The sequence below is a fragment of the Echiichthys vipera genome (genome assembly GCF_963691815.1).
Source record: "Echiichthys vipera genome assembly, chromosome: 8".
Classification (NCBI taxonomy): Eukaryota; Metazoa; Chordata; class Actinopteri; order Perciformes; family Trachinidae; genus Echiichthys; species Echiichthys vipera.
Genome location: NC_139833.1, coordinates 8,419,037 through 8,436,667, shown reverse-complemented (window position 1 = coordinate 8,436,667; position 17,631 = coordinate 8,419,037). Strand labels below are relative to the sequence as shown.

Genomic DNA, 17,631 nt, shown 5'->3' with positions numbered 1-17,631 from the left:
TAAAGCAAATTGGTTTACTTGGGCTTCAACACAGATTTGTCCATTGTCTATTTACAATTTCAGCTGCTTGTGTTTGTAGGCATCCCGATAAAACCCAAAGTAGTTCTGACTGCAGGGCCCAAACAGCTTGGCATCCGTGCAAAGATAAGCCAGCAGAAACTGACAGTGTCACTATCAGAGGGAACTGGCACTAAGACCTTCTTCTGCAGCTGCATATATAAGATCCTTGCTTACAGATCCTTTCCAATCCTTGCAACAAGATGTAAAAGGGGGAAACTAATCCTACTGATTATCAATGTAAAGACTGCTCTACCAGTTATTTCACAGAACAAGGTTGCATACATGGGGCTCATTACACATGTTCAATTGAATCCTCGCTTTCAATCAAGGCTGCACAATTTGTCCTCTTTACACAGGACAAATTGGAGCGCATTTCACATTCTCCAATCAACCTTTGAGAAATACTCGAGAATAAGCTGTCTAAAGAGAGCAGCTGACAGGCCAGAAGACAGAGGTGTTTGGAGAAGTCTATTTACTGAGAAGCATTGTTTAAATCACAAGGCAAAGGAAAGCTGCTTCAAGGAATATTCATAGATGTGTTGTATGTGAGACATTGATGTAGCGCCCCTGTCCAGACAGGAGCAGTGGAAGATGAAGAGGGGTGGTGGGATGGCTCAGCAGACAGTCCAGCTCTCAGTGAAGTGGCTGAAAAAACACACCAGACACAGGCTGCTTGACCACTGACATATAACTTCAGGAAAAGTAGGAAATGATATGCGGAAAATTGAAAGTTCCTCCATATAATCATCAATATAAACTTGACCCATTTATCATTCCTGTCTTCCCTCAAAGTACATTTTAATATCTTCTTTTCTAGTTAAAAACAGACTCAATCTCATTGGCTTAGCTTTTGATCCTATCACATGGTTGACATGTGCGGATGTGGAGTTTTTCCTGTTGTTATGGAATTGTAGTTTCATTTATTTGGGTTCAAATTCATTCTTGAACTTGAAAACAAGTCGAGAAAACGATCACAATGTCCTTTTACTACATTTTGTGGATCGTACTCTTCATGCAAAAGTGAAATCCTCAGTTTTCTGTTATTTTATCAATTTGCCTGTAGTGCCCAACGTCTCAGTAAATGATTATTAGCTATTTCCACTTCCTCCATTAAAAAAAAAAAAATGAACCCTGTCAGTACTGTCTTGAAATGTAAGTGAAATCCTTCCTTGTTCTGTGGATTTATCTGTATGACTGCCTTGCTGCCATGGCTACCAGTACTGTGTTCATATAAATCTCACTGCTACACTCATTTCCCCTCAATAAAGCACCCCATGGACAAAATTAGAGGCAACCAGTCCTGATTGCACCCTGTCTAACTCTAAAGACCCTTTCTACCCCCCTCTCTCGCTCCATTTTCGCCATTATAGTAATCACAGATACAAACTGCCCCCTAAAAAGACTTGCATCTACATGTAATGGTGCTTGAAGCCATTCAGTGCAGATGGAAAGGCACGAAGATAGCAGATAGCACTTTCTTTGCAAGACAAAGGAAGAGGCAGATGACTGATAGATCAAGGCACATTAGAGCTAGAGTAAAAAAATGTATTTGTTCCAGTATAAGGCCTGCAGAGAAGGAGGCGACTGAGCTAGAGGCTCACATATGGAAGGGATCCTTTATTTTGGAGCTGCATGTTACACCAGGCAGCTAATGAATACTAGTCAAAAGGAGACAGTGTCAACCTCTCAATGACTTCTGAGGTACTGAAATGTATTATGATGCATCAAGCTTTAAGGATAGCTGAATTTAATCTATTTGTTATTCCACTGCCTCCAAAGCATTGCTCTATGTCGAACTTTGTGTTAGTTGCAACAGAGATTGTTATTTTTCTTATAATTTATTAATTAAGAACAATTCATTTTTTTATGAAATCATCTGGTATGGTAACTCAGATGAGACTCAGTGAAATAGAGTTTGCTGGATCAAGCATGTAAGAAATGTGTGTAGCATTGGGCTTTGACCTCACATTACGCTCAGCCATTTTTCCATTTGTTTTGCATTGTTTTTGTTAAAAGCGAAAGTAAATCAGTCAAAATGAAGGCGACAGCATCTATGACTGTGGCATTGCGAGGCAAAAGGCAAAGCCCAGTTAATGTTGCAGAGTTTAAAAGAAGTTTAAAGAATCTGGAAACTGGACTTCATGAGATTTTGATACCGCAATTAGAGGAAATTTCAATTTCATGTTGATTTTTAATCAGGGGATTTATTATTTCACATTATGGAAAGAAAAAGACACACACGTTTTCTCTTGGCCGTGTCATGCACATAAAACATGTCAGTTAAAGTGTTGGATCCTTTGTAGTTACTTTTAGATGGCACGCTTTGGAAATTGGGTATCCATCTTTTTCAACTCTTCCCTGTCATTTTGTAGATATCCAAAATGCTCCCGATTTGGGCTCTTTTTTGGTGGATAAAATGCTTCAATGTCATTTCAACTGATATTTTTACAGCTCTTCTTCTCAGTGCTTCAGATGGGTGACGACTTTCACACAAAACATGGAAACGGGCGCACACAGACACGTACTGTAATAATGCAGATATCAGAACACCACAGATATTGTTGCTACTACAGTTCTCACGGTTATGAAACGATGACGTTATGTAACCGCAGTTATGGCAAAATCGATGAATCCCAACATCCCTAAGAGGAACATGCCACTACACATATTGAATGTTTTACACTATGGAAATAGGTTTAAATATGAGATGACTGGCTTTTACAACGGGTGTATCAATAAACTATCAAAGTGTCAGAAGACTAAAGAGCCAATCAAGACACCTGTGCACACATTAATCTAATCGCAAACAAATGCAAAATGCACACTGTCCGGACATGATTAGAAAGGCGCCAGACTTTGAGCGGTACACACGTCAATCTAATTGCAGCGATCTAATTTGCCACTCTGGGAGAGCGTGACGTGTCAGTGCAGCAGCCCTGTCTGATATGACAGCCTCACAGATGAGATTACACACCGCACACAGTGTTATCGAACCCCTCGCCTCCTCCCTCACCCAAATGCCTCTCTTGCATTGATCAACAGACACGTAGCACAGTATGAAAGGGGGGATCATACATCTGATGCTCTGTCAACCCACAAAACCTGATTGGAGCTGACAGCTAAAGCTAGAGGCTGTGATTAGGCAGTTTATAAAGACACACAGCCGTGGCGCTGCAGCAAGAATTCAACCCGTTTTAAGGTCATCCAACTTAAATCCAGAAAGTAAACACATTTAAAAAAAATGTTCCGAGAAATTAATAAAACCCTTTCTCGCAGGAGGGGTTAGCATTCTAGGGTGGAGAAAGCATTCATTTTTCAGTCTGAAGTCTCAACCTTGGAGGCAATCCACTTTATCTGTGATTTCTTCGATAGATCAAACGAGGCACTGCATCCCATCTTGTCAACTTTTATCTCATCTGAATGGGGCTTTCGAGCTGACTAGTTGCACAGAAAAATGTGCAGCCCAACCAATTTAGGAGGGCTGTAATAACCTGTTGACAAAGAGCACCCGTCTGCTGGAGAAATTAAACCGGCCATCCGAACAGAGCAGCCGCTTCGCACCATTTAGTGAAGCCCTGCAGGCATTCAAAGGTAGAGGAAGAACCTGCAGCAACCTACTGTTTGGAATTTCTGTGTGTGTACATCTATAGATTATTATATCTGCTCTTTAGTACATCAGGTTCATGTCTTCTAACCACTGGTCTGGAGAAGGGTACAACTCTTTCAGGTTTCTAATAGGCAGCAGGAAATAATCCTAGCTTTCAGGCATTTGTGGTTAAATAAAACTTATTAAGAAAAAAAAGGATTCAATTAAGGAAAAGATGTGAACTATTCCACTTTTCTAATCAATCTGTAGAAAGTCCATTTAGAGACCACTTTCCTGTACACTGAAAGGTACTGCTGCTTGCTCACCTGCAATTTCACACTCAATTACAGCATGAATGAAAACTTTCTAACAATATTTCCAGGAGGAATGCAAGTTAGGCAACTTGCAACACTTGTCCAAATTACTCAATATCAATTCCTATTTCACTGCTTCACCCGTTCCTCTGTTTATTTCATCGTCAGCCTCTTCTGTTTCCAGGATGCCAGAGGCTGTTAGCAGCATTCACAGCTCCAAACCCCCACCAGTTCGGAAGTGTGGCCCAGCCAGTCATGCTCAGTGTGCAAGTTCCAACCGCGCAGCAGGGCACACCAGCAGGAGGAATTAATTTCATGCAATTTGACTTATTCATTCTGCCATCACCTTCCCCCTTTGCTTCACTGAGTCAAGAGTCGCCACAGAGAACCTGAGCCTCACCTGGCAGTGATCTGATATGGATGTCTAGTGATGACAGGAGAAATATATTTTCTGCAGGCACAGTGTTCCTCTCTAGAGCCAGTGTTAGGTTTGTCCGTTCTGGGCTATTGTAGCAATCTAGTGGTGCAACATGGCGGACTCCACGGAGGAGGATCCGCTGCATGTGTAGATGTGAAGGGCTCGTACCTAGCTAACGAAAACACAACAATTCTTAGTTTCAGGGGATAATACACTAATAAAAACCTGAATATGAATGTTGTATTCGATTTCTGCCAGTAGACCCCCTCCCCCCGAATCCTACAAACTGCTCCTTTAAGTATTTGCCACGTTTTGAAGAGCCAGTTCTAACGCTTCAAGGTACAACACTCACCACATGAACACAAAGATTTATGCTCTGTGGGCTGCCAATGTGTGAAGGAGCGGGACAACAGCATGTCTGAGTGCTGCAGGAATCCAGGAGGGGTATTCTGAAATGTAAACACAACTGTCTGTTTTATGGGGGCATAAAAGGAAGCATCAGAAGAGCTACTGGTGAATGATGAATGACCATGGAGACAAAAAGTAAATGGTCCTGTGCACTTGGCAGACAGGGATCTAAGAGGAATTTAAACTGGGGATTGTCATTAAGAAGACTGGAAGTCTGATGAGTCACACTGGGAAGCTTCAGAGATATTGGATGAGGAGATGGGTGGATGGGTTATAGCAAGACTCTTCGGCTTAGTGAAATATTCAGACAGAGTAGAGACGAGGCAGAGCTAAAAAAAAACAAGTACAGTATATTAATAGTCTCTAAAATAAGTGAATGAAGCTAAATCTGCTCCCTTATACTGCCACCAGCTTAAGAGCTTGGCAGGAAACGCTTGTGATTAAAACTGCCAAACACTGATTACTACACATCAAACAGCATGTCTCAGGTTTCAGAGACGTCATCATCAGAGTGACTCCGGCAATACAGTACATCACTGCAGACCGATCACAGATTACATAAACACATGATCCAAAGGGTACAGAACACCAGGATAAAACAACATGAAGGGGCTTGCGGCTCTATCTAAATACAGCAAATCTGACCCTTGCCCTTTTATCCATCAGTCAGCGATTGAATCGTTTCAGTAGAATAGAGTGCAATCCCTCATAATCCTCCTGCTTCGTCATCCATTTTGCAGTTTTTCATCATCTTGGCTTTAATCCCGTTGCAGAGGCTTGATGATGCGCTCTGGGCCCACTGAGGAGAACTTGTCCTTATCAGAGAGGGGAAGAACAGAAACTTGGTGGTGATGACGATGAAAGACGGCGTCACTTTCAAGTCCTCTGATCCTGTGCTCTGTTGTAAAGTTGCTTTCGTCACCAGGCCATGATAGTTTGGATTGAGAGGATGAGTAGGCAAATCATGTCAATACCTCCGAGACATAAGAATTTACAGCAAGGAAAAACCCCAGATCAGATCCCAGATTCAATGAAAATTATGAATTGGTTAAAGTGATGCGCTTTACATCCTTGTTGTTATCTAAACTGGTCCTTTCTCTGGGGCTTTTATTTTACCTGGCTTTACATTCTACATCAGCACTTTATCCCTATGAAACCCCTCAGGATTTGAGCACAACCCATGCTTTTATAACAATGTCACCTGCTTAGCCTGCTAGCTCTTGGTACAACTGAGCCCAGTTTGAGTGTGCTGTGATCTCCAGGCAGTTGTCGCTTCTTCAGGGCCAGCAGATGCAGAGCTGCAGAGCCAGGACCGTCATTACACGGAGCATGATGAAACCTGCTCTGACAGCAGGTTCAACCCCAGAGTGCATTGTCAGAGGCTCGCTGTCAGGTTTCTCATCTGCCTGCACCTTAAATGCTCCTGGATGAAGCCGCAGATAGGGTGAAATATTTCCAAGGTGATCTCAAGGTTTCATCGAGTTCACTTAATAAACTAAAGGGGCCCTTGTGTTCTTGAGCTTTTAATGTTGTTCTCAATCCCTATATATCCAAACATATACCTCCAAATCCTTGTTAACAATATTTACCCAACCTCCAGTATGTTTCCAGTAATAATTTTACTTCTTTGCATATAAACTTAAAAGAGGAGCAGAAGAGAAAGCAAGTCCCTTCTTGGAAGAAGACCGGTAAACTAAAGTTCATTAATTGGATTAAATAACTGTCCAGTAATCTACCTCTGGTAAAGACTACATTATTTAAAGCTCAGCCTCCTTTCTGTAATGCGGGATAAACAACACGCTGAGTATGTAGCCGATGACTTGAATGAACTTAATGAGTAGAATTAGCATCCAATGACAAATAACTAGTTTCCACATTTGAGGTGGAAAGAAAATACACAATTTGTCCTCCCAAATGATGAACACCGTGAGGGGACTTATTACTTAAATCTGGGGAAATTTTCATCCACACATTATGAAGATCTCCAGTCAGTAGTGCAACACGTCTCCTAGCAACGCAGTTTTCACAAATATGTCTGAAAAACTATTTATCCTCTTGAACAAAAGAATACATAATATATGTAGCCTCATTATTTTAAATTCCCTTACACATAAAAGAGGGCATCTGTGGGGTCTGAGATGCTCTATATGTGTATATGAATGACTTAAGTGTTGGTTGGGTTGTGATGACTTGTAGCCCTTCAATATCACACAACCATGTAGCAAAGCAGATTACAAACAGCAAACTCGCCTTGCACTATCACATGATAATGTACACATATGAAATTACCACAAATATATCTTTATAGGTGTGGATGTTGGGAAATTGTTTTATAGCGCCATTACCATTGCTTTCAGACATAAAACTGTTTGTTAATGTTTGAAAATGTATCCTAATAAATTGTTATCAGGACTTCATCATTCTTAAAGATATGCTGTCAGTATCTACAGTATCCATCAGAAATCTAGCATTGGTCCCTCCAATCACATCCTTACTTATCTTAGTTACATGAAGCTATGTAAAAATCAGTCCCCATGCACCCCTATATTGCCAAGATGAATAATGTTTTTCATCCCACAGTACAATTATGGTGATATTTGACGTTTGCTGCTAGCAGTTTCAGTTTAGTCTTATTGGTTCCAGATCAAATAGGCAGTGTTGAATGGATAGCGCTCTCTAGAGAGAGGGCAGAGACCCCGATCCTGATTTGTCACATGGTTGTGGTCGCTATGGAGACAGATGATTTCTCCCGCTCCGTGATGGAGCCCATGGGATATAGGAATGAAGGGAGTAGAAATGGAAAGTGGGTGGATGGTGACAACTCTTCAATCTGTGTGTGGCTCTAATGTGACAGGCACCATTTGGGTAGCTTTTCGCTTAACCCTAATGACAGGGGAGGATGCCGCTCGCTCCCCTGTTCTCTCTAGCCTTCACAGTGCCCCCCTTTAAGACCAGGCACAAGCCCTGTTGGGAGGTAATTGCGAAGGAGGGGAAAACCTGTCTGCTCTGCCTTCAGTACTGTGTGAGCAGAAAAGTGAGCAGACATTGTTACTAGAAGCGGTAGCCAGTCGGATGCTTTTAATAAAAATGTTCCTTTAAAAACACAAAGAGGAGTTTGCAAATGAAAAGATGAACTCCTAAAAGCAATACGCACATGTGTTTGTATGCATACATTTGTGAGCAGCAGCAGTCTAATGTGCTGTCTCTGCAGATATCTTTAGAAGCTCAGTCTCTGCTTTGTTTGCTCTACGGCATTATAATGAAAATGGTGTAGGACAGTGAAAAGGGGTGAAAACACTTGGAGGGGCTCACATGATCATGAAGACCTCCAATTGTTCTAGAAAACATTTATTTCACCTTTATATTGGCCCTCCACCCAGAGACAAGTAATAAATACACAAGGCTTCATCATTTGGGCCATTGATCCAAGCTAAATCAAGTTTTCAAAACCCTCCTCTCTACTCCATCATGTAAGAGCACCTGGCAGTGCTTTACATCATCTGAAGAGCCCGTGGGATTTTCTAATAAACGCTCCTGGTTTTAAATGGTCCCCAGACATGCCATGAGAGCAAAGGTGAAGGGTTCAGCCTGTGTCACTAGCTCATTTTGCATTCTAGGACAACTCTCAGCAAAAAAAACCCAGTGACCTTAAGCTTATTAATTGCACCGTATGGGATGGAGAGGGGAAAGAAAAATGAGGGCAAAGCGTGGGGATGGCACAAAATGAAGAAGAAAAAAAAGATTTATATAATCCGGAGATAAAGTTAGAAAAAAAAAGAAAACCATTTTTCCATGAGTAGAAAGAGGCCTCTAAGCTTTCATTTGTTGTGGCGGGGCAGGGAGGTGGATAGCAATCGTGAATAGCAGCATGTGGCCAATCCCCTTAACTGCTATAGGACATCTATTGTTGATGAAAAATCTCTGGAGTGAGGGAGGTGCAGCTGTGACACTTAAATATAATGCTCTCTTTTTTTCTGCACAATCACAAGCCTCGTCCCCAGCATCTGTTGAACTGTAGTTTTGGCTTTGCATTTAATGTGCCGTGTGCTTCAGTTACTGACCCACATATGCAGGCACGAGGGTAATGACGTCGTTCACAGAGGCATGAACATCTCTTTAATCCTCCAATTAGGCTCTGGGACTGGTTGGCTTTTATTACTTCATAGCGAATGTAGAAAGTAATATAGTACATGAGAGCTCTAATAAGAATGGAAAATTAGTCGTGTCAGAGGAAGGAAGAAAAGGAGGTCTGGAGAGGGCATAATGGGTGTGAGATTCCTCAGAGCTCCTCGTATGTCTGAAATAGAAGAGATGACACTGAGTTCTAATTCTTTTCTTAATGATCACAATGCTACACAGCATGTGATTCTCCAAAACCTAAGATGTGTAACTAAGGCTGGGTATCAAACGTAGTAACACAGGAACTTAGAAACCTACAGTACCACAAGTAAGCATCAACTGTTAGACTCCTATTATAGTAATAGTTCTGCATTTTGGGGGATATACTTAATTACTTTCTTGCCGGTGTGTGATGATGCAACAAAGAAGGTATTTAATCTGGGGGTATGTGACCGCAGGTTTTTGTACAATTAATTCAGAAAGTCTTATGTCTAGCCCTCTACTTTACAAGAGGTTAGCAAAGAAGTCCAATAACTCTCCCATTCACATCTTTGTTGCAGCCAAAAGGGAATAGAAAATACGTTTCAAGGACTTGATGGCTGGACTGAATTGACTTGAGGGACCCCTACTCTGCCTTTTTCCCAGACTGGCAACAAAGGGAAAAGAAGAATAACACGTCCCAGATATTTTCCAAGAGCCACAGAACATCCTCCTTCACCCTACAGCTCTCCTGTGTCGCATTACTTTTCAGATCACAGAAACCAGCCTCGCTTACAGGCTGAGGGCACTGGTGATAAAAGATTAATAACATAAACAATCTGTCCAACCTGATTTGCTCCCAGTTATATGGTGGTGGATGGTGCACTTAAAAAAGGGTGCACAAGGATGCTGTAGAATAAACACACAAACAAGTCATACAAACTTCTCAAAGTGATTCTCCAGCTACAGCCTGGGTTAGTTGAAGGAAAGTAATGCACATAAAAGCAAGATACCTCATCTACGTATTGAATTATATCACTAGGGGAATAATGATTCAGAACAAAGACATCAAAACCACCATAGACTGATATTTGATTGGCTTTGCTTATCTTCATTTGGCCCTGGAGTAGGGTTTTAGCATTAGGATCAGCATCTTATTTTGCTGAATCGTGAGTTTGCAGTACTTTGTATGTATATTACCTTACAGATAATGCACTGTCCGTGTTTAACGTCATAATTTAAATTCAAGGCTGACGGCTCCATTCAGAGATAAGCTGGAAATATAGAACCGATACTCCCGACACTTTTAGTTAATGCGCTCCACCATAAAAATAGGGCGCGAGAGCTGAGGGAGGCAAACATTGAAAATAATTTACTGCACTTGGGGCTTCGGCTTGCAAGTCTTGCAGTTAACAAGTGTCCTAAAATGACTTTGCTTCACCTTCCCACACTCTTTTAAATCTCTTCATATCAACACATGGGAGTTACGTCTTTCCCAATAGCCTGGAGCCTGAATATCTCCACCTCTTCCTTTGCTCCCAGCTGTGACTTTTCCTCCAAAAAGTGTCTTTCCTCTTCCTGTTATACCTCAGTGCCCATCATCTGTCTCCATATGAAATGATCCATGATGGCAAAAGCCCACCTCTCTTGATCTGGCTGACAAGAAAACTTCTGATGTGAACAAAAGAAAAAAGGGGACTCAAAGAAGAAGAGGAATCAAACACAGCAGGGAAATGACAGGCTGAAACCAAAACAAAAACAGGAAAAGACTAACGCACAGTGGTGCCACTGACAAATCCAATATCAGCCGCCCTGATTTCTAAAGATCGGCATCGGCCCTTGAAAAACCATTTCGGTCAACCTCTAATGTCAATGTCACGTTCACTACTTGTTTCTGTTTAATTGTACTGGGAAGCAATTTTTAATCAGTTACTCAGGACTGTCATTTCAAATGTACCACAGCCGCCTTTTGACCCCTAAAGTTGCAGTTATTCAAGAAAACAATTTAAAATTTAATATCAGCAATAATCTTCTACTTAGAGACGTATTATTGCTGAAAGTCAACAGCAGCAAGCAAAGGCATCCAGCAGATCATCCAATTGACCTTCTTCAGTGGTTAATGTCAGTCACGGTGGAAACTGCTGATAATATCAGCACCAAGTATTACAGCTAATCCCTAACATTATTAATACATGTAAATCTGAGATAGTAAACACTGGGTTTCGCAAAGACAATATCCATCTGGGTCACAGTTGATTTTACATCTAAGGTAGAATGTATTAATAGAAAATAAATCCCTGCATGAACTCAGAAACACATCCCTTTCAAATAAAAACCAGAATAATTGGAGATAAGTATTATAGATATTAGATTTTTGCATCAGAAAGTTGAGGCTTTGTTGTTTTGTGACATGCGATGACCTCATCACGTTAGGCGACGTCCAGTGGAAAACCACGGTTTCAATTGCAGATGAAACAAAAAGCCTAAACACTAAGCTCATAAAAATAAGCAAAAAATAAAAAGTTCATAGAACTTAAAGTATGTAAAGAAATATTTAGTTCATGTGTTAACAGGTAGACATCTTTTGGATCAGTATGTTTTGCGTATTTACTTAAAATTGGATGAAAACCTGTTTTGTATATTTTGTATTGTTTGACATATCAATGCTTTTATTCGTATGGTTTAATGACTTGCATAACCAGGGTATATGCAGAAATCCTGAGGCGCAGATATCAATTAACGTATCAACTCTTAATACTTTTAAGACCCTAAAGAAACCTTTTCAATTAGGTTGTACAGATTTTAGGGATACGAAGCATTTGACGATACTCTAAGAAATGAATCACAATAAGCAAAATACCAATGTAGGCACTGGTGGACCATTTCTATTGCAGAGCTCAAAGGTTAACCTATTTCCCATTTCATCAGCATTCTGTAAACTGTGAAAAACACATCTTTGCTTATTCTTCGAAAGAAGATCGACTTTTCCAACACGGAGGTCAGCATGTCATTAATAAATAAAGCCCTAGAGCCCTACAGTGCTCTTCAAAACAACAACATTCAGTCTCTTTTTCACCATGCAGCACTGCTGCTCAGGTACTGAAAATACTACTATATTATGAGAATATTACTTTATGTGTAGTCACAGTGGTTCATCTACGGTATTGGGTCAATGCATTTCTGTCATATTTTACCAAAACTAATGATGATTTCTGAAGCTGGAGACTAATGCGATAAATGTCATCAATCACAGCACACTAAAATCGGACCATGATCTCATCACTTTGCTCTCCTTAATGTCATAATGCTCCAGGAGATTTAATATTTGACATGATTCCCCGAGCATTAAGTCATCTAATGAAATTAAAGGGGAACGGAAAACATGGTGGAGCTACCAGATGATCTTTGATATTTAATCGGTGACCTAATAATTCGTCTGTGCAGTATATTCAAGGTATTCTAGTGCTTTACACTGTATTTGAAAAAAATATGCTAACATAATGCTTACAAGACAAAAAGTATGTGTTTTTTCTTGAGGAATAAAAGAATATGAATGTGCATATTTTAACTTGTCCACCAATTTCTCTTCTATTCCTCACTCTGGGAGTTCTCAGAATTGCTGAAAGTACTTTAAAAAAAAGCCCAGTTTTCTCTTTCTAATTGCCCGAAGCTAAAAAAAAACTTTTAATAAACTCTAAAGACATACTGTATTTTAAATGACAAAGGGGAAATGAGAGAAAGAGCCTACCAGAACCAACTTTGGTTAAGAGGAAAGAATAAAGAGGGAGATGATTTCAGCCTTGAGGGTCAGGACCAATGAAAGAAGAAAGGGATTACGGTAAAAATAGAAAGGAATGGGGGGGTTGAGAGGAAGATTATAGTAAAGTGAAAGTGTGCCAGAGAAAGAGTGGGTAAGGTACAGTACAGCTGCAGCAGAAGAGGAAAACATCTCTCTCTCTCTCTCTCTCTGCTTTGCTGTGGTTTGTGTTGTGCTTCTTTGACTGTAGAGCAGATGGGATGTTCTGGTGACTCTCAGCATATTGACAAGCTTCTGACGCTAACGCTAACTGTAGATCCAATCTTTCCGCCTTTCTGTTTACTCTAGGGATTAAATTAAAGAACACAGCATCCAATTTCATACCTGGCTTCCCGCACCACCCTTCACGATGTGACATTTAGTCGCTAGCATGATGCCCTTTCCCTTTTCGTCTCCCTTTGACTTGTAGATAATACTACTTGTAGCAAACAAGGATGGTCGAGTAGTGAAAATTATGCCGGCTTCACACAGAATGGAAATATATTTGCTTATGAGATTAATCACACACACATTTTACTGGACTATATTTACTGGACTACGATATAGCTCATTCTGTTCCTGCTTATATTGTCCGCATTATCGGCTGGATCTTCATCAAAGGTACACTGCTTAGCTGCACTACACAGATAAAGATGGCAATTAGCTGCCAGAACTTCAGGATTGCACTATTTCATTATGATAAAACCTTTGGCCTAAACAGCGGAGTTATTTCAAAAGTATCAAGGTGAGATATCAACTGTGGAAAAAAAACCCACTTTCAAATTGATTACTATCATACATGCACACACAAAGGCTAAAGCTAGCTAAAGAATCTCTATTCGGGGCTGGAAAAATGTGAGCCAACCTCTTTATCTGGGATAATGTGTTGCAAAGCAATTTTTCTCATATTTACTTTGGGTCAAACAATTTCCTCTAATGTAAAAAGCATGCTAGTACTGCTGATCACAACCACAAATAGAAGGGCATTCGGAGAACGCAGACCTTGGCCGAGGCATGCCCTATCTCTCAATGTCAATACAATTTTCACAGTGGGGAACTCATCTTGCCTATTATTTCAACACCTCTTGAATGCAGCACAAATGCTCCATATTCATAGACTGCATAAAAAAATGGACAAAGTCTCTCAGCCAGGGCCCGTTCTCTCAACTTGATCCAATCGTACTTATCTGTGATAAGTAATAAGTGATAGATAATAATAATAATAATAATAATAATAATAATAATAATAATAACAGTTGTAATAATACAAATAATAATAATAAGTGATAGGATAAGTTTTAAGCGATATTTCCTGTACCCCTGCTGACAAACAAACATCAAACAGAAAAATGCAGCTGTAAACATGACCTTATTGGCAAAGGTGCTGAATACACCAGTTTGTATTTCACTGCATGTTTTATTGCTTTCACCTTTGTTTTTAACTTATTGGGCCACATGGTTGAGTCACTTTTGCTCTACATATCAAGTGCTACGTGTGTCTCTAATATATAACACAAGCTTAATATGTACTACGTCCAAAGTGGGAGACAGCTCATGTATAGTACATGAGTGGCTGGTAGATCCAAATATTTAGCAAAACTAAGAGACTAAGATGTTTTTCTCAGAAGCCTGTGCATGTGAAACTAGGTTTCTATGGAGACACCATGTGGAGTATCTCCATGGCAGCTCTGTGATTACTCAGCTTGAGCCGGTTGTGTTTTCCCTTAAAACTTTCCGATTTCTGTGGAAATTATTGATATTGGATGTAACATAAAGCAAGTTGAAAAAGGCCTGGCAATCTGCTTCTTTTCAGAAACACACACCAGACAAAGCCTCCCTAACATCCCTCAACGTAACAAAGTTAACAATTACTGTGAGGAACATAATAAATGATACAGCCTGATCATGTACAATGCAGCAGTGATGACATCACTGGGTAAAAGCAGACGCAGAGCTATAAATCGAATCCTACAGCGGGATCCCCTGCGCTGTATAAATCCAGCTTTAGAGGACCAAACGGGCAAAAACATGAGCTGGATCGCTTGTGAGAATGAGAGCCAATGAGATGCTGAGTTTGTACAGGAATCGTAAGTACTACAGGTATATAGTGATTGTTTGCCATCGCAATTTAATAAGCTGACATCAAGGCTCATTGCTGAGAGTCTGTCTGGAGTGTACTTTCTGCCCTCCAGCAGTCAGATGTTGCTTAATGCTGCTTCAACATTAACAAATCACAGCAACTGACTCTATCATCATCTCGATCATTCCTCAATTTTTAGTATTGACAGTACAGTCCATTAGTTTTCAAAGTCCTTGGCTGTTATTCCTTCCTAATGATGCGGTACATCACGAGTGGTGTAAGCCCTGATAACTCACCAGAAGGAAATAACAGATCTCTATTGTTTAGAGCAAATTAAAATGCCATTCAACAAAGTGGGTTTTCTGCAAAAAAATATCTGCCCAATTAAAAAAGTCAATTAAATTGACAAAATGTATTACAATAAACACCTTTTCTATGTCTTCCTGACTGATGCACGGTGTTTCCTAGTGCATGAATTGTGTAAATGAATGTCAATAAAAGACGTCAAAATTAGGAGGTTCTGTTGATTCTTATTAGATTAATTTGACAACAAAGCTGGACTGAATTGTGGGGAATATAAACTGTTAAGTGTTATTACTCTAAACAAGGCTATAAGGCAAATTTTATGTGGACATAAAATCACCTTGGTCCTTTGAAATGACTAAATGTGTTTGATTGATATTTCTTTCTTTCTTTCTTTCATTCATTCGTTCTTTCTTTCTTTCTTTCGGCACACCTGGGCTTCATAAGCACTGATAATTCAAGGCCACTTTGTCATCAACATCAGCACCATCACCTCCTCTCATTCCTTTAACTCAAACTCACCAGCAGCTTAGTTCTAACCTTCACTCACTTGTATTCGCCAATGAACAAGGTTTCTATTCACCTTACTCTTTATACGTCTAACTGACTACTGAGGACGAGTGAAACAAATGGATTCACTTACAAATCCTTTCATCACAAAAATGCACTTTGCGTTATTGCTAAACTCAGCTCACTCACTGAAAGAGTGTATAACAGTGTCATGGACGGATGCTCTAACTTTTAAAAAAAAAAAAAGCCGCTCTCAACTTCAGGCAAAATCAGGATGTGTATAATCTTATTGGTAGATTTCATCAGAAAATAAATCCGGATTGGTCGCTTTGAAATTAACACCTATCATATGGTTTAAGGAGAGTGCTTCAAAGGGATTCTTCTTAACCATGAACTTGGAAACCTCAGGGAGAATGAGAGCAGCAAAGAGATCACAAACCGTATTTTCAAGAGAGATTGCATCATCGTCTTAATAATCCTCAGTCCCTTTAGAAGTGAGGGAGGGAGACCGCAGGTATGGAACACAGTACCCTTCCAAGTCTTATTAAGAGCTGATCCGCCTTTTATTAAAGGCATCTTTAAGGGATTTCTCTCTGGCTCAGCAGCAAGAACTGACTGATATGCACCACTGCATGGAGGACCTGAGGACCCCTCCGGATCTGGCTCCAATTAGAGGTTGCTGGAGACTGAGACACCTCTGGCAGGCTGTGAGGTTTCCCATGCTGAGTGAGAGGTAAGGAGGATATGGTGACAAAGACTCACTGAGGCGAAAACAGATGTGTTACCTTTCAACTGACGGCTCAAAATATAAAGAATAGAAGATTTTTATATCAATTCATTCATTATGATTTGTTTTGGGTGTTAGTGTATGGGGAAAAATACATTTTGTTTCCGTTTTTGCCTCCTTTTAACTGTGAGCTAAACCATTGTTATCAGTCTTGACTGATGAAAGTTTCCCAGGAGAGACTGATCATAATCTCCCAGTGCCGAAATTGACATCTTCAAATGGTTTGTTATTTTTTTGCAATCTGGAGACCAAAACCCAAAGAAAAACCAAAGAATTTGGGACCTTTTTGCTCAATAAATGGCTTAAACGATTAGTCAATATCAAAATTGTTGTATGCAGTAAACCAACAGTGCCAAATGGGGCGAAACAGGCTCCAAATTAAAGCACAACACAAAAAGGAACACAAAGGTTTAAACATTTAGAGAAAATAAAAATAAACTGGCTGCAGGTGGCACGCAGCATGCAGCTACTGTAACCACTTTAGTGTCCCCCACAATGCTTCCCTTTGGTCTTCGCTGGATGAAAACATCACCTCTATGCACAACAACTTGAAATGGCTTATTATGGAAAATATATCTCCCACAAAACAGTAAAAATAAAGTATTTTTTCAGTCGAAGAGGTTGGTTTAAATGCAGCGTAAAGGGATGGCATCACTGTTCACTTTTCCTCACTTGGCTAGAAGAATTTCTTTGCGATAGCTGTTGTGCTCACATAATACCATAGCTGCTTGATGCAGAATACTTTAATGCTTTTATTCAATAGTTCCAGAGAAACCGATATTTATTTTACTTAGACGACTCGAGGGAAGCAATTTCACTAACGTGAAGTTGATCATCAGTCTCAATTTACTTTTTGCTCGTGTCTTAAACTTTCACAGACTCAACTTGCCGGTTCTTACCTTCTTCTGTGACGCTGAAAAAAAGCCCAGCAAAAGTTTGTCTATTCATAAATCGCATGTTTTAAGGCTGGTAAAGTATAAGTTGAGAGAGATCATTCACCTTCAAAATTTTCATCAAATTTTCATCAGCTTGTCCAAATTATTCCAATGTACTATGATGCAAATATCTCCCTTATTTGTTTCTAAAATAGTTCCAGAAATAAGGTTAACAGGTCCTGGGGGGGACCGCATAACCTTTTTGAGCTTCGAGCAACATTCTGACACTCACCAAACATGTTGCCAATATGCCCGTTTCTTGTCAAAGGCCGCAGCTCATTCTTGCCCCACGCGTAGCGCTTGTAGTTGTCCCAGGCGAACTTCATCATCTGCAAC

General features: G+C 40.1%; 1 protein-coding gene across 2 annotated transcripts in view; it reads right to left on the bottom strand.

Annotated features, from left to right (window-relative positions):
* Positions 1 to 17,631, bottom strand: part of LOC310949991 (mannosyl-oligosaccharide 1,2-alpha-mannosidase IA) — a 201,526-nt gene that overhangs the window by 92,196 nt on the left and 91,699 nt on the right. For both annotated transcript variants that reach the window (XM_083917639.1, XM_083917638.1), the window contains exon 2: positions 17,528 to 17,624. In XM_083917639.1, coding sequence (XP_083773765.1) covers positions 17,528 to 17,624 — 97 coding nt within the window. The remainder of the gene's footprint in view (positions 1 to 17,527; positions 17,625 to 17,631) is intronic.